Source organism: Callithrix jacchus, chromosome 13 (genome assembly GCF_049354715.1).
Source record: "Callithrix jacchus isolate 240 chromosome 13, calJac240_pri, whole genome shotgun sequence".
In the NCBI taxonomy this organism is placed as follows: domain Eukaryota; kingdom Metazoa; phylum Chordata; class Mammalia; order Primates; family Cebidae; genus Callithrix; species Callithrix jacchus.
This window is the reverse complement of record NC_133514.1, coordinates 36,568,726-36,594,977: the sequence shown is the minus strand read 5'-3', so window position 1 is coordinate 36,594,977 and position 26,252 is coordinate 36,568,726. Positions and strand designations below refer to the sequence as shown.

The window sequence follows — 26,252 nt, the reverse complement described above, 5'->3', positions numbered from 1 at the left end:
AAAACTTAAAAAAGGAAATGGAGGGGGAAAGGTACATGAAAACTTCCTGTAGTACTACCTCAACTTTTATGTTAATTCAAAATGGTTTCACATAATGTCTATTAATTTAAAAACATGGCAACACTCTCTCAGCAAAAGCTCCATTTTAGTTAATGTTTAACAATCAGCCAAATGTCTAAATATTGCATTGAGGTGTTCTTTACTATTAAAAATGAATCAAACTTGAAGTGAAAATACATCTTTATTTCTTTAGTTGTAGGACTAGTGATTGAGCCAATAAATTTATTTTTGCATATGTGAAAAAAAGCAGGTGGGGAATGTTTTCTTTACTTGTTAGTACTTAATCATAAGACAAAATATGTTGTGTAGCCAAAATGTTGTCTAATGTATTTTACATTTTGTCTAGGGCTAATCCTGGTATAAACTTAAATATTCATCAGTATAATTAGCAGACTAATTTCCATTCACATTCAACAAATATTTATTGAACAACTGGATGTGAGAAGCATGCTTTTAAAATTTATTTTTTGGCTGGGCATGGTGGCTCATGCCTGTAATCCCAGCACTTTGGGAGGCCGAGGCGTGAAGATCACCTGAAGTTGGGAGTTTGAGACCAGCCTGATCAACATGGAGAAACCCTGTCTCAACTAAAAATACAAAATTAGCCGGGTGTGGTGGCGCATGCCTGTAATCCCAGCTAGTTGTTGGCTGAGGCAGGAGAATCACTTAAACCTGGGAGGTGGAGGTTGCTAGGAGCCAAGATCACGCCATTGCACTCCAGCCTGGGCAACAAGAGTGAAACATTGCCTCAAATAAATAAACAACTTAATTAATTAAATTTACTTTTTAAGCTAAAAACAAATTGTATATATTTTTCATTTATGTTTTGAAATATGTATATACTGTGGGATGGCTAAATAAGGCTAATTAATGTATGTATTGCATGACACACATCGTTCTTTTTGTGATGTGAACATTTAAAATGTACTATTAGCATTTTTAAAGAACACAATGCATTGCTATTAAGTATAGTCACCATATTGTACAACACACCAATAAACATGTTCCTGTCTAACTGAAATATTATACCCTTTGGCCAACATCTCCCCAGCACGTGGTAACCACCATTCTACTCTACTTCTGTGACTTCAGTTAGGTTCTGCATAGAAGTAAGATCACATGGTATTTTTCTTACTGTGCCTGGCTTATCGTACTTGACATACTGTCTGCTTGGTTCATCCACGTTGTCACAAATGACATTTCTTTCCTTTTAAAGGCTGAGCAGTATTTAATTGTGCATATATACCACATTTTAAAAATTCATTTGTCCACTGATGGACACTTTGGTTGATGCTACGTCTTACTATGGAACTATTGTGAGCAGTGCTGCAATGTCTTCTACATAGTGATTTCATTTGCTTTGGGCATATACCTCATATATACCTAGTAGTAGAATTGCTTGATCAAGTGGTAGCTCTACTTTTAACATTCTGATGAATGTTCATATTGTTTTCCATAATGGCTATATTAATTTTCATTCCTACCAACAGTGAGCAGTGCTTTCCTTTTCTCCACATCCTCGCCAACTGTTGCTAAAAATCTTTCACCTTTCTGAAAATATCCATGAGCAGCACTGTTTCATGTTCTGAGGATACAGCAATGAAGAGGAGTAAACACAAATTTTCCTCACTACACTTAAGTTCCAGTGGGGTAGACAGCAATTATGTAAATATAGTATGCTTGTGATAAGAGGTAAAAAGAAAGTATATACCTACTAGGATAAATTGCTGGAAAACAGGAGGGAAAAGGTAGAGTGGGGGAAGCAGATATTGGTAACATTTGTAGAGTGTACAGAGCAGGTCTTACTGAGCAGGTGATATCTGAGTAAGCCCTGAAGAAAGATGGGACAAAGCAGTGTGACAGCTGGGGAAGAGCCCTCCAGCAGAGGCCAGCACATACAAAAGCCCTCAGGTAGGAGCATGGCTGGTGCATCCGAGAGAGATTGAAGGGACAGGATGGCTATAGTGGGGTCAGGTGCAGAGCCAAATAAATAAATAAATAAATAAATAAATAAATAGGGTTGCACCAGGCCAGATTATGTTGAATCTTATAAAGCACGAAAAGAACATAGACTTTTACCTGGAGTGCTTTGGAGTTTGAAGAATTTTGAACAGAGCCCTTAAATGACTACAAGAACTTTGGTAGGTCACTGATATAAGCATCGGCTTCTCTGCTTCAAAAATGCAAAAGTTATGCCAGGTAAATATCTAAGTTATCATCCATCTGAAATAAAAACAGATTACTAGAGATCTGGAGTATGCTAGGTTCCAATAGGCTGATAGCTCATAAAAACATTAGCACCCCTCTCTGTTGCTGCCAAAGTCAATGGTAGTGACCCAGAACAGAACCAGCAGGAAACATGGGTGCACCAGGGGACTCACACAGCTGGCATGACAGAGGCTGGACACTTTAATGCATAAAACATTTGAAACTTGGGTTTTTGAAAGATGGGCAGTGAATGTAGAGAACTGGTGATACCTCTGTTGGGCTCCCAGGAACATATGTGACATCCTAAACGAGAGGGACACATTCCCTTCCCTGACACTTAACAGCCAGCTCAGGAAAGGAGGGCATGCTGTTTGCAGGAAACAAGAGGGCAGCAAAAGGAGGAGATCAATATCTTTTTTGTTTTAAATAAGTATTTTCCTTTCTAATCATTTTATATCATGCATGGAGGGTTCACTTTAATTTTCAAGTCCGTTTACTTCATTTCTGTGAGCCATTTGAGCTTTGAATAGTGTCCATCCAGCATGCTTTCTAAATATGGAAGTATGTGTGTTTTTTCATTCTCCTTTATTTTCTCTCCTTTTTTGTCCTTCCAATTACAAAATCCCAATTTTACTAAAATATGAGGCAAAGGCTCCTGGTTTTTTTCTTTCTCTTTGTATATCTGCTTCTCAGTGAATAAACAATAGCTCCAAGCAGTGTCCTAGCTTCCCACAAAAGAATCAAACCTGGACCGCATACTGCTGAACTCAGGCCTGTGAAAGAAAAATAAATCCTGGGGCCCCCAAATCACTAAGCTAAAGAGAAAAGTCAAGCTGGGAACTGTTTAGGGCCATGTGCCTCCCATTCTATTCAAAGTCACCCCTCTGCTCACTGAGATAAAGGCATATCTGATTGCCTCCTTTGGAAAGGCTAATCAGAAACTCAAAAGAATGCAACCATTTGTCACTTACCTATCTATGACCTAGAAGCCCACTCCTTGCTTCCAGAGTTCTCCTCCTTCCTTTGCTTTCAGTTGTCTGGCTTTTCCCAGACCTGAACCAATGTTAATCTTACATATGTTTATTGAAGTCTCATATCTCCCTAAAAGGTGTAATACCAAACTGTGCTCTGACCACACTGGGCACATGTCGTCAGGACCTCATGAGGCTGTGTCACAGGCGCGTGTCCTCAACCTTGCCAAAATAAATTTTCTAAATTAACTAAGACCTGTCTCAGATGTTCAGGGTTCACAGGCCTAAGTTCATAAACTTTTCATTATACTAAGCATGCCTTATATTTCTTAGTGTTTTTCCTCCAATAATAGCTATATTACTTGTCTATCAGGAGCCATCTTTTCATTGTGAATAAAAGATTTAGAAAGGCTTTCCTATAACCATAGTTTAACACCAGGGACAATTATATTCAAATAGTGTGGCAGACGTTCTAGAAAACATTCAAGAAGCAAAAACCATTGTGACTCTGGATTCTGGACACCTCGCTGTGAAGGAAAGATAACAGAGCGCAGACCCGTGGCTTCGTCATGTTTTATATCCCTGATGTCTGCACAGTGCAGAGTACGTAACAAACACTCAATAAATCAACGCTTGTTCCACAAAAAAGTGAAGAATGAACAAACACCAGTGACACTGGGACTGAGTAATTCTGACCTTTCCTATGGGCTTTTTCACGCATGTTTGCCTGTTAAAGCTCAGATTTGCTCCATAAGCCAATGTGCATATCAGGGGATCCTGACTGAAGACAGAAAGAATGGCATCTGCATGGTTCAAGGTCCCCAGAGCCAAAAACACAGATTAAATCCTAGCCAGGCTGCCTACAAGGGCCTTGTGCAAACACAGAAGTGGATGGGAGACAAGTTGCTTTCTAGCTTATTTCCTTGACAATTTCTTTCTTTCTTTTCTTTTCTTTTTTTCTTTTTTGAGACAGAGTTTTGCTGTTGTTACCCAGACTGGAGTGCAATGGCGTGATCTCGGCTCACCACAACCTCCACCTCCTGGGTTCAAGCAATTCTCCTGCCTCAGCCTCCCGAGTAGCTGGGACTACAGACACGCACCACCATGCCCAGCTAATTTTTGTATTTTTAGTAGAGACGGGGTTTCACCTTTTTGACCAGGATGGTCTCGATCTCTTGACCTTGTGATCCACCCACCTTGGCCTCCCAAAGTGCTGGGATTATAGGCGTGAGCCACTGTGCCCAGCCTTCCTTAACAATTTCTTCATCATCTTTAGCAACTGAGCCCAGGCAACAGGAATCCCAGACATGGGTTCCCAGGAGCCTGTCTTACCTCAGCCGCAGGGACTCCCTCTGGTGGGCGACAATGCAGCACGATCATGCCTTCAATGGGAACCTCCCTTCCTTGTGGGTCTTGTTCAAAGTTTTTCCGTAAATCTGCAAAAAAGCATGAGATAGGTGATACTTTGCCTCAAGTCCAGTGTTACTCAAATTTGGTCCAAGTACAAAAAAAAGCTTAATGTCACAATGAAGACACACACATATAAGTCATTTGTTTCAGAAATTCCAGAATAAAAGAATTATTTTTCCAAATATTTATAAACACATGTGAAATATAACGTGGCAAAAACAGTCTCTGATGTTCTGTATTAATATGAAGCATGGAAGAAATTAACTAGGAGAGTAAAAAACAAAACAGAACAACCTCATTGTTTCATGAGTCTTTGCCAGCATTATCTACTGAGCATCTGATGAAACACTTGGCCTAATAAATTGCCATCCACAGCTATTATGCAGTTGAGATGCACATGTTTTTTTTCTATTAACTAAAGGATGCATTATTAATCTGTAACCTCTGCCATTCCCTTAGCCCTCTGGGGGGCTTTAGAAGATGCTAATAGAGTAAGATTACCTATTAGTCTTTTTATTTGTAACCAGGGAGAAGGGGCAACATTCAACCACAACGAAATCTATAACCTATCCAACCAAACATATAATTATAAAACACAACACCCTCCAGTCAAACAGCAATGCTAGGTATTTGGTTAATGCCCTTCATGGAAGACTCCAGGCACTTTGCAAACAAGCTGTACTATTAACCTTTTACACTTGGAAGAATGACACTTGCAGAGGTTAATTGGCTTGCCAGTGGTCACAGAGAGCATCGGTGCCAGTGATGGGGAACAGTACACTCAGCTCCCTGACACCCGGGCGGAGTGCTAACCAGCAAAGCCTTCTCAGGGAAAAGGACATAGATGGACAGTGCAGAAAGAGTCAATTGCATTGCTTTCCACTTGAGCACACGCTGCATCAAAAAAAAAAAAAAAAAAAAAAAGGTGGGGAGTTGGCCTTTACTTCTCTGGAGGTGTCATGACAACTCTTTGATAATCTTGCAGCATGAGGGTAATTCTTGCTGTCACTTGAAAGCACAGGATAGTAGGGCAAAGACAGGTTGTTTACAAGTCTTCCTCAATGCAGAAGATTTTGCTCTCCCTCCCTGACAATACATTTTTCTTCAAATTGAGTATCTCAAATTATGGGCTGTGAATTTATTGATTTAATTTTCTTCAGTGCTTACAATAACATGAAATATATTCCCTGTAAGAGGAGAGCTCCAGAATCAGTTACATCTTTATAAATTGTATAAATACATTAAACTTGCTTTTAGCAAGTCAAAAACACTCAATGAATAACAAGCACAGCAAGCCATGTATTCACTTTCCTCTGAATTTTACTCTTAATGTTTTCCCTCCCAGAGGCAACCAGTGTCTTTTGTTAGTAGCAGTGCTACATATTTGGAGATCTTCATGATTATACATAAGGAAAAATATCTTAAAACGACTCAAACTGCAGGTGGGTGACAAGATCCATTCTCTCATTTTTCCTCTGTCCCCTGAGTTTTAAAGCCAGCTTCCCTCTATCTGGGAACCGTAAATTGCCACAGCCTGTTTGATTCAGGACTTCTGACTCCAAGTATGATGAAGGTCACATAGCTGACAACAAAATTGGGAAGGTACTGTGAATAAACCCAGAATGACAAATCTCACGTTTCCCACACAATTCTCCTCTGCTGTCTAGCAAGGGATCTTTGGGTCAAAAATCCCTCCTCTATATGACTTGCTTATTTATCAGAACTATATCACAATTAGTCTATCATGGAGTGAGAGTGACTTTAACATATGAGGTGTCAGTTTGCTGATGAAGGAGCTGTTTTGTTTCATTTTGGAGATAAGGCCTCACTCCATCACCCAGGTTGGAGTGCAGTGGTATTTAGCTCACTTCAACCTTGACCTTCCCAAGCTCAAGCTATCCTCCCACTTCAGATTCCCAAGTAGCTAGGACTACAGGTGTGTGACATCACACCCAGCTAATTTTTAAACAAATTTTCTGTAGAAATGGGCAGGGTCTCGCTTCTTGCTTTGTTGCCCAGTCTGGTCTCCAACCCCTGGGCTCAAGTGATCCTCCTACCTTGGCCTCCCAAGTGCTTGGATTACAGGCATGACCCACTGTGCCTGGCTAGCAGTTGTGTTTTTGTGTAGCTTATTTTGTTTGGTTTGTATATAATTCTTTTTCCTTTGCCTTAATTGCTTTGTTTTCTAAAGGAAGTTTTGCTCAGTGCTGCTAAATGATGATCCCAATTTCGACATCACTAACGAATCTGTATTCAGCCCCATAAAGTATGGAAAACCAACAGTACAACTTTCTATTTACATTCTACTTTTGTGTCCTTTATTTGATCAACAGAAATGGAAAAGGTAAAACATACTTAGTTTATGGCTATCTCCACACTACTACATTAACTACATTATCAGTTGAAAAGACAACTGGAGGAAGTCATTTTTTTCTCCCCATTCCAGCCTCTCAGGTAAGTAAATACATACATACATATATACACACATGTATATATATATATAATTTACACATTTGTGTGTGTGTGTGAGAGAGAGAGAGAGAGAGAGAGAGAGAGAGAGAGGACTGTATTGATAGTGGGAACTAGGAAAGGGTATTGTCCATAAACTAGAAACTTTGCAGAACTTCTAATAGATCTCACAAAGCCAAGATGGGGTAGAAGAAAAGACCAATTCAACCTGCTGCTCTTTCCAAATGACATTTGAAATCATTGGAAGAGTCCTAGCGAAACACATATTTCCCTCCCAAATGTATCCATAAAAAGAACAACAATGAAAGGCAATGGTTGAGGGACAGGAAATAACAGGGCACTATATATATATATCTGGATCCAACAGTGGTAACAGGCCGCTGTTAGAGACCTGTAATGATCAGATATCATTACACCAAGTGAGAAATCATGGAGCCCTAGTTCTGGCTTATACCTGATACTGGTACCAAGACGCTGACTACTAAGGAGGGGAAACTTTTGAATCCTAAGGAGGGTAAACTCAGCAAAAAATTTCAGTTAGCTACCAAATATAGTAGAAATGACGGAAATAAACTTTTTAGACACAGTGGTATAGCTATGATACTCACCATAGGGCACCCAGTCTAATTTCTTTCTGACTAGGCAATCTGAACACTTTAATCACCTATATGAGCTCCAAGGCTTGAAAGAAACAGACAGGAACTGATCTGATTTCTAATAGTAGGGAAAACATCCTTAGCCATATAACAAGAAATACACTACAAGATAAGGAAGCAAACCGCAGAACTGAAAATAGATTTCTTCCTCTAAAAAGACATGAAGCAAGAGGCATATTTTTAGATGATTTCTAATTTTAGTTCTTTAAAGTCAAAGGGAAATAGCAACTGAGAATCTAGAGTAGAGAGTTATAAATAGGATAACATCTGAGATCAAGAAACTGCCACTATGAAGAAAGAAAAAACATAACTGCTGATTTAGAAATATATAAATAAATACGGAGACAGTAAATAGCATATTGAATATTGCAGAAAACTGAAGCAGAAGACAGGCATATCAGTCAGGATGTATCAGAAAAATTGCAAGTACATCAGTTAGTTTAACAGAAAATATTAATATAATAAAATGGAAGGACTAAGGAGTCAAAGGGGGAACTGTAGAAACATTACAGGGAGTCTGGGCCCAGCCCAGCAAAGGAGCCCCATTCCCTTCTGCTTAATTTATAGATAGACCAGTTGGTACAGACATGAAAGACTGTTATGCTGTTAACAGTGTAAGAAATGTCCTTAGTAGGGTGCTTTTGGTGACTTGTCTGTTTGGTGCATCTGTTGCTTATGGTAACTTGCTTATGTGTTATTTTGCTTATGGTGACTTGTTATCTATGGTTCATCTGTTTTCCTTGTTCAATCATCAGGTCTACAAAAGTCTCTCTGTCCAAGACTTTCACCCCTCCATTCCCGGTGCCTATTATAATATCTGATACAGGGCAGGTTCTTAATAAATACCTGGTGAGTAAATGAAGTAAGGGGAAAGTGATAAAGTGACAATGAATTTGTCAGAGGTAGAATGAAATAAATGACAAAGTGGAGAAAGAGGGATACAATGTTACATATAATAGGAATTTTAAAAGGACACAATAAACTGAAAGAAACAAAAACCAATTTAATAATAATAGTTCTCTAAGCTAAATAAGGACTTGAGTTTGCAAAATGACTCACTGGAAATAAGCCAAACTAGTTTTAAAAAGAAACAACCCTAGATAGATCTTAGATAAAACTGTTAACAAAACTAATAAAATGCAAAAATAAATTTGAGTATTTTTGCAGAAAACAAAAAGAATAATGGAACAAGAATATGGAATTTATTTCCTATATTTTTTGGTATATCAGAGTATAATTAATCATTTTTTTTTATTTTTGGATTTTTTTTTTGTAAAAACCATAGGCGCTAATTTATTTCCAAACAAGTTAGTATTCATGAGTAACCTAACAATAACGTAGTCTCAGACATGATAAGGCCATGACATTGTAAGCAGCCACATACTCTTCCTGAAAACATTAACTTGTAAAATAAACTAACCAATGAAAAACAACTCAATGTAATAATTTCAGTATTTGGAATTTGTGGTTTTTAAAAACCTGGCACTGGGCAATAAAAACACTTAAAATTTTAAACCTAAATACTTTTTATAATATAACTGAAAATATTCAGATAAATATCCAAAGGATCAGGGAAGAAAGATGCATGATGTACCATAAATATGCATGATAATGAATGGTCTGGACTGAAACCTGCTGCTCCTGTCTCAGGACCCCCACCAGGCAGGAGTGCCCACTGGCGAGGAAGGTGGAGGCTAGAGCCTGTGTTTTTGTTAGAATTTGGGACCACTACTTACGAGCACCTTGATTCAGTATCTTTAATCTCTCTGCTTCAGCTTCTTCATCAGTGGTATGAGGATAATAATTCACATACATTTTGTTAAGGACTAAATGCTAATATATGTGAAGTTCATTTAAGAGCACTGGTTTCTTAACAGAGCTTCATAGAGGTCACGTATGTGACTAGAGCCTATTTTAAAGCCATGATGATTAAAATAGGGTAGCTTTGTCATAAGTCAGACAAATTAACTATAAACCAGTTTATTTTTCAGAGACACTCAAATAAAAAGAATAATGCAGTATATGATAAAAATGATACACAAATTAAGTGGGAAAAGGTATTAAGATGAGTAATTGCCATTACGGAGAAAAAAATAAAATTAGGTTGATGTCTTTATACCAAAATAAATCCCATATTTATAAGAAATATTTTTGCATAAAACTACAGCAGTAATAAAATAAAATATTTATTGGCTCTTAGGAACAGGAAGGCCTTTCCAGACTTGACATTTAAGAGCCCTTAAGGAAATGCCTGGTAGATAGTGTTTTGTCAAAATTAAAAAAATTGTTTTTATCTAAAACATTATAAGCAACATCAAGGGCAAAGGGTTAATAGCCTTAATATGTAAAAAGCTCTTATGAAACAAAATGCAAACAGTACCATCAAATAAAATGGCAAAGGGATGTGAAACAAAATTTACACAAGAGGAGATACAAGTGGCTAATAAAAATATCTAAAAGGGCCAAATCACTAACTATTAAAGAAATATGAATTCTAAACCATCAATAAATCTCCTTCCTCTTCCAGAGAGGCTTAGTTTTGTTTCTTCATGAAATAATGCCCAAGGTTAGCAAGCATATAAGAAACTCAGCAGTCCTAAACATTGCTACAAGTAAAAATGAGCATATATAAAGAGAGAGCTGTAATGTGTACCAAAATTACTTCAAAAATTCATAGATTAACAGCATGGATTCTTTTTAGCAATAAAAAGGAAAGAAGTATTGATGCATGTTACAACCCGGATGAATCTTAAAAATGCTGTGCTAAGTGAACGAAGCTATTCATAAAAGGGCACCTATTGTATGATTCATTTATGTGAAATATATAGAATAGGTAAATCCATAGGACAGAAAATAGATGAATGGTTACCTAGAGCTGCAGCTGAGTGAGAAGTAGAAGGACAGCTAAGATAAATAGTTTTGGTGGATTTTTATAGTGTGACAGAAATATTCTATAATTGACCCTGGTAATTGTTATGCAACTCTGTGAGTAGATTAAAAACTACCAAATTGTACACTTTAAACAGGTAAATTGCATGGTATGTGGATTATATTTCAATATAGTTATTATTAAAAATCATTCATATGATTCAATAATTCCACTTCTAAAGTTTTCTTAAAATATGATTAGAGCTCCACAGAAAAATGTATGCATAGTGGCATTGCTCAAATACTCATTTATAATTATGAATACTTGCTAATAACCTAAATATTTAATAATATTGGGGTGGTTAATTTTTTGGTGCATCATACAATGGAACACTATGCAACCATTAAAAATCATAAGTTCAAAGTATTTAAAATGATAGGTAAATATTCAGATTAACTGCTATATAAATAGAGTGGAGAGCATGATCTCTATCATATGCATATTAGTAGTAAAAAACATTCTCTCCCAAATGTAGTAATTGTATTGTTATTAAATGCATCTACTTCCAAATAAAAGTAGGTACATCTTTTTTGGTACATAATCCTTCTCTTTTTTTTTTTTTTTTTTTTTTTTGAGATGGAATCTTACTCTTGTCACCTAGGCTGAAGTGCAGTGGTGCAATCTCAGCTCACTGCAATCTCCACCTCCCAGGTTTAAGCGATTCTCTTGCCTCAGCCTCCTGAGTAGCTGGGATTACAGGTGTGTGCCACCATGTCTGGCTACTTTTTTGTACTTTTAGTAGAGACAGGGTTTTGCTTTGGTGGCCATACTGGTCTTGAATTCCTGACCTCATGTAAGCTGCCTGCCTCAGCCTCGCAAAGTGCTGGAATGAAAGGCATGAGCCACTGAACCCAGCCGGTAGGTAATTCTTAATTTGCCTTCAGGTGTTCTGTAGAAGTGCAATAGCCTTCTTCACTCACTCACTCTGTTGACCATGGGCTGGACATGGTGCCAGGCAGTGGGGTACCTGACTGAACATGCCACAGACTTCCCTGGCTTCCCATAGCATATGTTCTAGCAGGGTGACTAGCTATTAAACAAGCAATTAAGAATTATATGTCTGAATGATGAGATGGAGCAGTGGGGAAGTACCCTGTAAATGTAGCACAGTGGGGCCCATATAAATCTAGAGATTGCAGAAAAGTTTCTCCGAGATTTATATCTCAGCTGAGGCAGAGAAGCTCCTTGCACTGGTTTAAGGCATAACCACCATATCCCCTTCCTTTTAAACATTTATACATATGCTCTCTCACTTTTTTCTTGCAAGTCTCTGCAAAATGCCTGCCTAGCTACCTCTCTTTCCACAAGTTTTCACATCACTTGAGGACACTCTTTTATTAGACTTGTCTTCTATTCATGTATATTGAGAGGGAGGGGCATAAATAGATTTCCACCCTCTGATCTCACTCATAATCGTGTGCACATGGTCTATGGGAAGAAGAAAAGCAGTCACTGTCACATTGTTCTGTATCAGGGAACTGAATCAAGTTGCATACATACGCATAAATGTGGTTTAAAAATATAAAACCTTACCATCTGAAAATAGCAACTGGTGTGGGATTAGTATCTATATTATTATAGTTATAGGAAAAACCCTAAAAAGAAACTACTAAACATTTTAAAGATTTTTCCACTGGATGAAATTTTGTATATTAATTATCTCCTTTATCTGTTTCTGCATTTTCCAAAATTTCTGTAATGAATATGGATTACTTTTATAGCCACCAAAAATCATGTCCAAAAAAAGATCCCTTTCTTCTATGAGTTGTCAAGCATCTCTGTACTAGACCAAACTGTATCAGAAGCCAGGAGAGAAGTACATTTTGTTTCATTTTATTGTACCAAGTTTCACTCCTACGATGTCTATCAAAGAAGTAAGCAAGGAAGATCATCTCTCTCAAACTTTTCAGAATTGCAAATTCTGAAATACCCTTCTCTAATTTTATTTTAGTCATGGGAATCTGCACATGAAGGCCAAACTCTTCATTGGTTCTGTTTATTGACAGATTTCTGGCAGCTGAAAGATAGTGGCTTAATACATATTTGTTGAATGAATGAATGAATGAATAAGCAAATGTTAATTCCCACTTCAACTCATCTGAATGATGACTATGAGCTAATATGCAACTAAGTCTCTGGCAGTTAAAATGACTAGGAAAAACAAAACCATGAACAGGTACATGCAATAGGCACTGCAACGATGCTAAAACAACACACTCATTCACTATCACCTTTACACACACATTGTGTGTGTGTATGTGTGTGTGTGTGTGTGTGTGTGCTTGAATAGTATGAACAATCATCGGCACAGATCAATTTGGAGCAGCACTGTTTCTTCTTCACCCCATCACCCTGTTCAGTTCCCCAGCAGAATGCGAACAAGGTCCACAATGCCTAGAATCAAAGACAGCAGAGGGGAAGAGAGGTGACGAAGCCAGGTACTTGGCTAACCTGTAAATCATATGACCGGCAACAAGATCATCTAGAGTCAGCAGTACCTGCCAATAAGCAGTATATCTGGGGCTAGACCTTGGGAAGCAGCAGCCTCCCTTCCTCACCCCATGCCCTATTTGGCCTTTTTCTCATTTTCCTTTCATGCTACTATGTTAGAAAAGTCATTGTAGCACAAGAAAATCAATAAAAATTCAATTCCGAATAATAGTTCTTTGCAGCTCAGCAACACCAGGGAGTTATCGGCTCATTCAGTGTTCTGGCAGTTAATGCAATGAAATAAAAATAATTTACTCATTCAAACCAAATCAGCCAGTGAAAAATCATAGTCATTTTTTTAATAGTCATAGTCAAAGCCATTTGTTAAGATTCCAGAAGGATGGTCTGATATCCTATTAGCGTCCAACTACACTGTATTCAAATCAGCTTTGAATCTTTTCCACCCATATTTTGCTGAAGAAACAACAAATCCCATTTGTCTTACATAAAAGGAATTCGTAACTTACTCAAATACAGATCATTTATTATAATAAAAGGGCTAATTCACATGCAGGATAGATGCGCACCAGCAAAGTCAAGGCCTGGTGCTTCTGCATGGTTCCGCCTCAATCCTCCCACTCTGCGCGGTTATGACCTGAGAAGTCAGCTACTGACTCCAGTTCCCAAGGGAAAGCACATAAAAGGCTTCTTGTTAGGTCAATTTTTTCTTCATTGTGATACTCTTGAATTTGACACATTGTCTTTGCTCCTCCCGCAAGCCTGGCTTAAACCCTCTACCTTGCTTAGATCTATGGATTCTGCACATTCCCTTTTATTTTTGAGACTTAGAGTCTCACTTTGTTGCCTACAATGGAGTGCAGTGGTGTGATCTCAGCTCACTGTAACCTCCGTTTCCTGGGTTCAAATGATTCTTCTGTCTCAGCCTCCTGAGTAGCTGGGATTATAGGCACATGCTACCATGCCTGGCTAACTTTTGTATTTTTAGTAGAGATGGGGTTTTGCCATGTTGGCCAGGCTGCTCTCCAACTCCTGACCTGAAGTGATCCGCCCACCTCAGCCTCCCAAAGTGCTGGGATTATAGGAGTGAGCCATCGCGACCAGCAGATTTTGCATATTTCTTGACCTAAAAACCCATATTGATATTAGGCTGTTGCCACCTTTCATGTCTTTGTGTTGGATCTTCCAGTTCTTATTTCAGCTGTGTCTCCTTGAATGATAACTGGCACTAAAGGACAATGCCACCCACAGATTCCTATACATCAGGAGATATATATATGGTATAATCCTCTTAGCATTGTGTATTATATTCATTTTATTGTATCAAGTTTCACTGCTACAATGTCCATCAAAGAAGGAATTGAGAAAGACCATATCCTTCAAACTTTAGTGAATGCCACATTCTAAAATTTTCTTCTTTAATTGCATCTTAGTCATAGGAATCTGCACATAGCACAAACCTTTTCACTGGTTCTGTTTATTTCCATATTTCTGGAATATATATATATATATATATATGTATATATATATATGTATACACACACATATATACACACACACAAACATATGGTTGCAATATATAACACGTGTGTGTTTGTGTGTGTGTGTGTGTGTGTGTGTATATGAATGACATCTTCCTGAAATTCCTGAATATTGCAACCATAACTCCTGATCAGTAAATCTTGCAGCTATAATGAAGAGGGGCTACCTTTGGCTGCCATTGGATCACCTTACAGTTCTCCAAGCACTCTCTTCTCTTGATGCTGGGCACTGAGCAGACTCTGTTTACTGGGACAGCAAGATGTTTGGCTGATGCGAAAGGTCTTGTCATGCCGAGGCTCCTCAAGGCTATTTCTAGGACCATAAAATAACTTTGGGCCTTTGTGAGATCCCTTGTGCTCTGTAATCCCTCTGCTGGTAAATTGCTATTGTCAATAAAGCATTTTATAACTAGCACTTCGAATCATTATCCTGTGTTCACAAGTAGTGTAGCTTCTCAGGTAACGGTGGGGTTGCCAAGGGAGTAGCAGTGGTTGTGCCTGCAGTAGGGACACATTATGCTGGGTGGAGACAGTTGTGGTTTTCCAAAATGCTTTGAGAACTAATTTAACCTGTTTTCTATTGCGATACTCCTAACACAATAAAATCTATTGTGTTCAGCTTCTTTTGTTTATAAAAACAAAGATCATTCATATTCCAATAAGAAATTGAGAATGTACTGAAAATTAGGAAGATAAAAATCTTAAAGATGAGTTTAGGACTGACTGGAAACCAAGATAGACCAGGTGTGAAGGGTAAGAAACAAAATACAACTGTGCCTTAAAGAGACTGTAACACAGCCAAACAAGGAGATGAAGAGATCCAGTTAGGGCCACGCACAGTGCCTCTTGCCTGTAATCCCAGCATTTGGGGAGGCCAAGGAGGAAAGATCACTTCAGGCCACGAGTTTGAGACCAGCCTGGGCAACATAGTGAGGCCCCTGTCTCCCAAAAGAAAGGAGGAAAGAAGGAAAGAAAGCAAGCAAGAAAAAATAAAACAAACAACAAAAAATAGTCAGGCTTGGTGCTGCATGCCTGTAGTCCCAGGTACTTGGGAGGATGAGGCAGGAGAATTGCTTGTGCCCAGGAGTTGAAGGCCATAGTTAGCTATAATCATGCCACTTCACCCCAATCTGGGAAATGGAGTGAGATTCTGTACACACACACACACACACACACACACAGGCTCACTGTAATTTCACAATCCTCTGATCCTCTTAGTACATGCAAGGCAGTGTCACTTCAGCCCCTCCTAACCAATCACCTCTCGCTATTGCCCTACTGGTCTTCTCTATTGATAGCATTCACTCATGGGTTCTGGTGTCTCAGGGCCACTGCCACCTACTTATTTTGTGCCTTCTACCTTAAGTTGTCACTACCAACTGCTGATTCTCTTTCTAAATGAGGTTATACTCAGAACTGTAAAAATCTACAAGACCATAATCACTTAAATTCTTCTCAAGTGAATCTATCCTACTAAGTTAGTTCATGTGTCATTCCTGCCTGGGGGTAGATTCTTGGCCCCCAGGACACATCGGTGGGCACATCTGGCAGCAGAATGACCAACCCTGTCCATGAAGCCACTCAGGACCACTCCCTTTGGCAAGAAAATAATGGGTAGAAACCCCACATGAGAAAACCATGCCTGTAGAAAGGATTGCTGCTTGCTTTGTTTCCAAGTTCCATAGAAGGCACTTTCTGCATATTGACTGCATTGATTTGGCTGTGTCAATACATAAAGGTCAGCTGAAGCCTAACCTAAATGGGAGATCTTAACAATCTTCAACAGGAAAAGTCATTAACTGAAAACATAGAAATTCTCTTCTGTCTTGTTTTTAAGGCATTAAACCAAGTGAAAATATGCTGATAACTCTTATTTTCTATGTTTATATCATGTTCCACCAAAAGCTATAAGGACAAAATATCTGCGAGTTCCACATTCTGTACATTCGAGGAGACTGCTGTTCTACTTGCTGTGCTAATGGGAAAATTGAGTCCTAGGTGAATGCATAAACCACCACCAAATCAAAGTGCTTTTGATGGAAAACAAAAACAAAAGGAGCAGTGCCTGGAAGCACTGACTGCACCTGGACTCCTCAGTCCTCAGGTAGAATATGGAAAGTCTATGCTGCTCATCTATCTGTCCATCCATCCATCCACCCACCCATTTTAGAGATTGGGACTCACTCTGTGCCCCAGTTTGGAGTGCAGTGGTACAATCATAGTTCACCGCAGCTTAAAACTCCTGGGCTCAAGCAATCCTCCTGCCTTGGCCTCCCAAGTAGCTAGAACTACAGGCACATGCCCTCATGCCTGGCTAATTTTTAATTTTTTTGTAGAGATGGGATCTCACTATGTTGCCCAGGCTGGTCTCCAACTCCTGACCTCAAGTGATCTTCCTGCTACAGCCTCCCAAAATGCTGGGATAACAGCCATGAACCACTGTACCCAGCTGTGCTGTTCATCCTGTTGTCAAGAATCCCTTCCCTGAGACAGCTTAATGTCTACATCTACAAGCAGCAATAGAGCTTATCTGCAGCTCAGCTTCTGTCTGGGTATTCGAATGCAAAACGAACTCCATGGTTGAAGGGACAAAATTTTAAAAATCACATGGACATGGAGAGTCATCCCTGACCTTTCTGAGTGACCTCTGAGTCTTCTATAGGAAATTAGAGGGATGTGAACTAGCAACAAGTTTAAGAAGAAATGACCTAAAAATAACCTTAAGCTTCCAATACTCACTACTTCATTGTAATTCCCTACCAGACCTGGAGAGGGATGAAAGAAAACAAAAGAATAGAAAAGAATCAAAAAGAAAAAGCCAACCCAGCAGCAAGAAAAACAATTTAACCACATAATTAGTTTTTTGGTTCTTCCCCCACCCATGTCTCCATGAGGCCAGGAGGGTCAATCGGGACAAGATGTGGCCAGTGTCATGGGCATGTAAACACTGGATATGTCACCAAGTATCTAGCACCTCAGCTTTCAGCGTGGCCCCACAGAGCAACTGAGTGGAAAAAAGAAAGTTGTATTTTGCTTTCCTTAAGCCAGTCTTGCCAGAATCAGGAAGATCTAAGGAACCACTTTGGCTCAAAATTGCTCCCCTTTTGGGTAGGAAAATCCATATATTTTTAAATAAAATGACCCAGCAGAATGCAGATGAAACTATGACAAGAAAGAGAAAACCGCTGCACCCAGAGGATGCTTTACAGGAAAAGTGAATGTTCAACAGCTGTGAAATAGGACCTATCATGGGGATCTGAGAAAGAAAAGAAATCCTTGTGGCTGCAACAGAGACTGGAGGCACAGTATAGCCAGGAAAGGTCAGAGACACATGGGGGTTCATGCCTATGAGGCCAAACATTCAAAGTTTGGGAAGTCATTGGAAGTTCAACTATGGGAACAGCATGATCTGGTTTGCATTTTTCTTCAAATGGCTGATCATTCTTGTTGCTGCGTGGAGAACGCATTTCAAGGCAACAAGAGTGGAAGCAACAAAGAGATTATCAGAGGAGAGAAAAAATGTTTGTACCAGGTGGAGAGATGAGGGCACATTCAGGAGACAGTTTAGAGGCAGAGGTGGCTGGACTTTCTAGTAAACAGGAAGTGAATGAAGGAAAGAAAAGTTAAGGATGACTCCAGGGTCTTGTCAGGAGCCCCTTTGGTGCCTTTACAGCAACAGGAAACACTGGGAAGTAAACACAAATTTACAGAAATAATTTTTCGCTTTTTAAAATTACTATGGGTACGTACATGTGTTTATGGAGTATAAGTGATGTTTTGATACAGGCTTACAATGTGTAAGAATCCCATCAGCTTATTGGGATACCAATCACCTCAAGCATTTATTTTTTATGTTAAGAACATTCCAATTCCATTCTTTCAGTTATCTTAAAATATAAAGTATGGTTCATCGATAGTTAACCCTGTTATGCTATTGAATACTAGATCTTATTCATTCTTTAACTACATTTTTGTACCCATTAACTACCCCCTACTTCCTCCACCACCACCCTGAAGCAACACTGATGGGCTGAAAACCAAAGGGTACCTTTTTGGGACATAGTCAGTTACTAGACATCCAAGTGGACGTGTCAGGTAGGCAGCAGACGAAGAATCTGGTAGACAAGGTGCCATGTTAAGGTTGGGCATGATCAGAATATAGACACGCACAAGGCCTTGGAGTGAAAGATTCCAGTGAAAGAGAGACTGTGGATTATGGAGGGAAGAGGCCTCCAGATGGAGATCTAGAATACTACAACATTTAGAGGTGGGAAGAGAAGGAATCTTGACCGAAAATTCAACTGTGGTGAGTGAGAAGAAGGAAAACCAGAAGACAGCAAAACCAAGCCCTCCTTCCAGATATTATTCTAAAGGTCTTGAGTGAGACCCAGGAATCTTAATTTTTCAAACTTCCCCACATGATTCTCATGTGTGGCCGGTATCAGGAGTCACTCTGAAAGTGCATGGAACCAGTTAGCTGGTTCCAGAACTCGAACCCAGCTCTTCTGACCTCTGCTTCCTCACTCTGTCACTCCTATTCCCTCTCTACACATTTTAAATACAAGTCATTTCATCTTCATGCTGATATTAAATTCCCATCTATTCCCCAAATCATTAACACCAGCTATTGCTCCAGCTGTTCTCTCTTTCGTCAAATGTTGGGAAGGCGCTGGCTACATCATCTCTGCTTTCTCCTCTCCTATACATTCCTACATCCACGCTAATCTCCATGACCCTGGCTCATTACATTGTTTTGTCCAAGTCAATGGAGGCCTTCATGTCAAATGTAATGAACACTTCTCACTTTTTACTCCAGTCGTTAGATCCCACTGACACCACTGACCATTTCTTCCTTCATAAATCTTTCTCTACTCCCTCTTGGGTCTGCTAGTGCCTATTCTACTTTTTTTTTCTCTCTCAGTCTTATTCATAGGCTCCTCCTGTGTTCACCCCTTTAACATTTACAGATTTTCACTCATAGTCTGCCGTTTTTTGTTTGTTTGTTTGTTTTTGTTTCTTTTTCTTTTCTCATTAGCAATTTGACAGCCTAGGACTAAGGTGGAGACTGTGTATACAGAAAAAAATGTAGGTATTTCTCATAACAGCCTGCTCCTTCTATCTTCCTGACAGAGGTCTACCCACCTAACTACCACCTACTTGCCAGTGACTCTCAATTCGGTACTTTTGATCCTGCTCTTATATCCTTGAGGTTCAGTCTCATAAATACAGCCACGTGATGAAAGCAGTCCATTGAATATTTCATGGGTAGTTCACACATGACATGATCAGAAACTAAAACCAGTATCTCATTCTCCAAACTGGTTTATTTTACTCTACTCATAACCTACTTAAGCCAGAAACCTAGTGAGTACCAAACTTGAGGGAGTCCCCAAACTCCTCTATTACTTAGTCCCACATCTAAGCAGCCATAAACTCTAGCTAATTTTACATTCCTGAACCCTCACTTCCTCCTCAACCCATGCTATGCCTGCAGAAGTTCAGGCCCCATCAACACTCTCATGCATGGTGCAAAACTTCCTTGCCTTGACTCTTGCTCCACTTACATCTCTGACAGCAGTGAATGGGAGGGCTAAGAGTTTTGAAAGTATGATCACATCACCACCTTGCCTATGACGTTTCAATGCCCCCAAACTACATTCTGGACAAATCAAAAAACTTAGCAGAGAATTCAGACACCCTCCATAATTTTACCTGTCCACTTCTTTTTGGTAGCCCCATCTTCTGCCACCTTGCAATTCATTCATTACAAGGACCATGTTGCTTGCTTTCCCACATAGGTCACATGCTGTGCTGAAACTCTTTTCATTTACTTGGAATGCACTCGCTAAATGGTTACTCCTCCTTTTTCCTCAGAATTTAGCTCACACGTTGATCAGGAAGTGTATCTTATGCCTCAAGGATCAGTAAATAATCACTCTTGGTGGCTCCTAAAATATATTTAACCTACCACAAGCCACATTGCATGAAAACACTTGTTTATGGGGTGCAAAGTGGCCCCCGCTGGAGGTCATGGCGCTCGTGAAGGCGAGGTCATCAGTTCAAGGGTAACCTGAGCAACCTCATAAGCTCAAACTGATCGGCAAAAAACAAAACAAAAAAAACACTTGTTTATACCTCCCTTATTAGATTATAAACTCTTCAAAGAAAGAGACAATATTGTATTAATTACTGTACTGTCTAGAACATGCCAGATAATTATTCATGGATGCCTGATACTGTTACACCTTAGTTAGTATGCTTTTACCACTTGGCAACTTTCTGGAATGCACCTTTTGATTCTTACCTACCTGGTGGAAAGACGTGAAATAATCTAAGACATTCCTAGGCTCAAAGAATCCCCAAAGATGAACTAAGGTAAGATTTTTGTTTGTTTTTCCTATCGGCTGTTCGTATTATCTGTCAGAAGATTCCTTTAGTGGAGAAAATGAGAGTTGAATTGAAATAAAATCTATCTTCTCTCCCCTGATAAACTTTTACTGAGGTTTTTATAGAAATGGCCATCTTCCAGGAACTTTTAAGGTGAATTTCACCATAAGAATGGCAGACTGAATTAAGCTGTGATTTCCTTCAAAGGTAGTGGCTGTATTTCTGCAAATTCTTCTTGGTAAAATAATGGTTGGCAATAAATAGCATGAAAGAATACTATTTGGGGAAATCGTCTTTTTCACCATCCACAGTAAGATGCAGTGGAATATGCTTCTGCCTTAGTGGTTCCATCCTGGTGTTCTTCACTGTGCATGTGTTAATTAAGCAAAAGTAGCACAACTTATATCAATTACACACGAGTCATTCTCTGTTCCTAGAACCACAGTCTCTTACAGTTCAGTGTTGCTCACACTGTCTATTAAAATGTTTCTACTAAAAAAGGAGAAAAATTGATTAACCCCATGCCATCTGTGGGTGGAACCTAAAAAGATGTGGAAGGCACAAAGTAACTTTGAAGTTTCAAATTAAATCTTCAAGATTCATGCAAGTTTTTGCATTTCTCCATACTGTATCCATGTTTTATTTTTACAGATCTAAAGGAAATATAATTGATGCTTCAGAAAGATGTGCCATGTCTATCTGGTGGCTTCTTATATTCCCAGAACATCAAGCAGTATCCTACATGTAGACAGCATTTTGAGAAACATACAGTTAAAAAATGAACCATTATTTAAAAAGTTCCTCAACACAGGTTTGTGTAATGCCTTAATGTCTTCCCATGGTTAAACACAGATTACACATTTTTCTTTCTTTTTTTTGAGATGGAGTTTCGCTCTTGTTCCCCAGGGGAGTGCAATGGCATGATCTTGGCTCGCTGCAACCTCCTCCTCCCAAGTTCAAGTGATTCTTCTGCCACAGCCTCCCAAGAAGCTGGGATTATAGGCAGGTGCCACCATACCTTGCTAATATTTGTATGTTTAGTAGAGTTGGGGTTTAACCATGTTGGCCAGACTGGTCTCCAATTCCTGACCTCAAGTGATTCGTCTGCCTCGGCCTCCCAAAGTACTAGGATTACAAGCATGAGCCACTGTGCGCAGCCACATTTTTCTAAGAATATCATTGAAGTGATAGAGTCTCCTGGGCCTATCACATCAGGAGACACATACTGTTGATTTGCCCCATTTCTGGTGATGTTAACATTGATTACTTGATCAGAGTGGTGTATTACAGAATTTTCCTTTAAAATGCTATTAAACTAGTTACCCCTTTATAATTAATAAGTATCTTGTGATGTGATATATCCAGAAAATGTAAATACCCAGTTTTCCTGAAACTTTCACCCACTAGTTATAGCCTCTGTGCTTATGCTTGTCTGAATCCATTCATATTTTAAAAGATATCTTTCTTCTACAGTAAGAAAGAGCTCTCTCTTGTGCCATTTACTTATATGTTCATTCATTCATTCATCTTTTAAAATATCAGTGTAGATTCATGGATTCTTACCTATCTTTTCTATCATTCATTTTCATGCTCAAGTTGTCTCAGATTTGGTGAGTGGGTGCTGCTTCCTTTTACCATGTTCAAGTGGAGGGGCAGTATGAAGAAAAATGGACTTTCACTCTCCAAAAACTCAACATCTTCAAAAGCGAAGAGAGACCAGAGACCTATCCAGATTAAAGAAGGCTAAACTGACCTCACAACTGAATGCAACATAGGATTTAGGAATTTGTCATTAAAGGACATTACTGCACACTTAATAAACTATGATAAGGCCCCTAGAATAGTTAATAGTGTTTTGTCAAATTATTGATAATTATACTAGTTATGTCAGAAAATGTTCCTGATTTTAAAAAGCATACAATATGAAGTATTTACGAACAAAGGGGTATCATATCTGCATCTTAATCTCAAACAGTTCTGAAAAAAGTTTAATTTTCTCTCTATAAATAGACATATAGATAAACACAGAAAGAGATCATGCTAACGTAGCAAAATGTTAACGTTTGAAAATTCTCAGTTAAGTGCTTAAGGGAATTCTTTGTATATACTGCAACTTTCCTGAAAGTCTGAAATTATGTCAATTTTAAAAAAAAACTCTATTAGTCCATTCCTCACCTACTCATTGAATGCAGTAATTCCTTCCCCAGTATCACTGCCAGACATGTATTCCTTGCCTGTCTATGTATAGTTTATGGGGAGTTGAGACATGCCCACTGATGACATGCCCATGTCTTCCTGCCTTATCCGTGAGCATTTCAAGTAGTTAATTCAACCCCACATGAGCCACCTTAAAAACTCAGCTCATGTGATGCTGCCTCTGGCTTTTGACCAAAACAGAATTACCCTGTCCCAATTCTACATCAGTTTAAATGCATGCCTATCTTTTCTAGGCAAATTATTTGCTTTTTATATAATGATTGTATATTTGAAATGATTTCTTGAACCATCATCATTACTGCCACTCGGAGCCAACTTCATGGACGTGTGACCCATGCCATTACACAGAGCTCCACACTTGATTTCATGCTCTTGCTGTTGATGGTTTAAAACTCTTAATAATTTTTGAACAAAGGGCTCTGCGTTTTCATTTCACACTGGGTCCTGCAAATTAGGTAACCAGTCCTGCTGCAGAAAGTCTATGTGGTACCTTTACATAAACTTGATACCCATAGGTACAAGGCCTGGTGAGAAAACAGTACCTTACCTCTGTGCCCAGAAAAATTAGCCTCTTCTTTCTTCAAGTGGATGAAATCATATTCTAGAGTATGTATCTCGGCTAGCTAATGCATACTCTGGAATGTGATTGCAACCACCTGAAGGACAGGAGCTGTAGCTCAACACCCATCTTTTTACTTGGCTATATGCTGTTACTTGGTTAGATGCACAATTTTATTTGGAAAGCCAGACTTTCATACCCTGCAGTAGTATTCCTATGCCTTAATTTCAGTCTATGTAAAAGGACGGAGCATTGACAGCATAGAATAATATTGTCTCTTGGCTTTGGACACTTTTTTTCATGGGAGAGAGAGGAGAGTTTCAAGCATTTGTAAGATATATACAAAGTGTTGCGCATCAGTCATAACATTATGTTCCATAGCATGGGAATATAACCACATTCTGAACAGATAGGAAGGGAACATTGGAGGTATTGGTAGCTTAGGGCTCTTCCAGAGCTGCATACTGAAGGACACAGAATTAGTGATTCTCATGTGTCCTACCTTCCATTTTCATTTTAGAATGGCTTCATTGCAGTACTGTTAAGAGTAAACAAATGAGGAAGGACAAAGATGACCTTTATCTGTCCATGTAAGCTATGAATTCACTAAGAAGCCAGATGTCATGCTGGCTCCATGGTGCAATCCCAACATGTAGCTAACAAAGCCCTTTTTCTAGAGCTGTATCCTACATTAATACAGTTGCTTTTCCAGCCAAACACATTTCTGAAACAAAGGTAATATGTAAGGTTCTGTAGTAGGCTAGGGAGTCAAGAAAGAGAGGGTAATGCAGGTCGAATCTTCAAGCAATTAAAGATCTAACTAGGAATATAAATTCACAAATAACTTCAAAACAACTATCATTCAGAGTATTTTACATAGTGTGGTAGAGGTACTAAATAGATGCTTTGAAAACTCAGAGTTTTAGACATTTAGAATTTATAAAATGTTGAAGCTGGGGATGCCAGAAAGCATTCTGTTCAATGACTTAGTTGGTATGTGAGGCTGCTGGAATCAACAAGGTATAGGTAATTTGCTAAACTAGGTTTTGTGAAGGAAACAGCAAAAAGATGGCCCTCAGATTTAGGGAGACTATGTTCCAAGGATGAAAAAAGAGATAAGGAAGTCAAAGAGGAGAAAAGAGAATCCCACATCACAGACTGTAAGCATCTGGGTCATGGCACTCAAGCAGACAAAGCACACTTGTAAGGATCTCATTGGAGGTAAGAATGGAAATGTATGGGAAAGCTGTATCTGTAAGCCAGGAAGATGTGCAAAGATTTATTTCTTTATATATTCAAATTTGGGGGTAGCAGAGGGCCATTAACAGTTTTTAATGGGTAAGAAATTATTTATCGAAGCCATGAAGCCAAGATCCACAACTGAGGTTTCATTTGATGTCTCTCTTCCATCATTTTCAAAAAAATTGTTACCCTTCAAAAAGCAAATGAATAAATACTGCTTTGACTATGGGAGTTTCAAAGCTTTTGAGTGAAATTCTCTTCTAATTTCTTCACTCCTTCTTGGCACAATTGCATAGATATTTTAGGGGTGTCTTAAATCAGCAGCATATTTAAATTATATTCAGGATGTATCACATTTTACACATGAAAAAACAAACAAACAAAATAGTGGTTTTCTGCTGTGTTTACTTACGAGTGGTTAACTTAATATAACAGGCTTGACTAAAATGGGCAAACATTTTCTTTCTTCTCCAATACCAATGATCACATTGGAGAAAATGCCCAAGTGTTAAGAAGGGTTTGCCTGGCCAAGGGTTAGGGATACAGGCCCAACATTTTATAAGCAGATAAAGGAGGAGGAGAAAAACGGGGAAGAAAATAAAGGAATAGGCAGCCAAATGTTCACACATGAAAATAAACAACAACAAATAATTGAATATTCCTAGCTTTGACAACCATCCAGCACCAGAAGTAACAGATGCCACGGCGTGCCCGTCTATCTCTGGCTCTATTGAACCAGACAAATGAGAGGAGCCCCGTGGGAGTCGTTCCCTAGAGACAGACTTCTGCCAGTTTTGTGGGGTAAATGTAGGTTGGCTTTATTTATTTATTTTTACCTCTATAAAATCACTTTTGAAACTAGGCCTCCACAATTTCCAGCCCCAGGCAGTTGGACGGCAGCCAACATCTTCCTGACACAGTGAGAAATTATTAAGGAAAAAAACAATAGTTTAAGATAACAGGCACTTTGGCTCCTAAAACAAAATGTGTGTGTGCATGCATGTGTACACACACGGACACACACACTATAACTGGACCATGAGGAGGAATGCAATTCACTCATAAATAGAATAAGGAAGGAAAGCTATTACTGCTTTCCTCAAGCAAACACTCAAAGGCACATGAACTTTTTTCTATTATGATTTTTAAACTTCC

The 26,252-nt window shown here is 38.9% G+C and overlaps 1 protein-coding gene across 13 annotated transcripts in view; it reads right to left on the bottom strand.

Moving 5' to 3' along the window:
* UNC5D (unc-5 netrin receptor D) overlaps nucleotides 1-26,252 on the bottom strand; it is a 560,161-nt gene that overhangs the window by 198,891 nt on the left and 335,018 nt on the right. For all 13 annotated transcript variants that reach the window (XR_004732764.3, XM_035270258.3, XM_008979310.5 and 10 more), the window contains one exon: nucleotides 4,572-4,675. Coding sequence is in view for 12 of the 13 variants with exons in the window: in XM_035270258.3 (XP_035126149.1) it covers nucleotides 4,572-4,675 (104 nt within the window). In the remaining variant the exon portion in view is untranslated. The remainder of the gene's footprint in view (nucleotides 1-4,571; nucleotides 4,676-26,252) is intronic.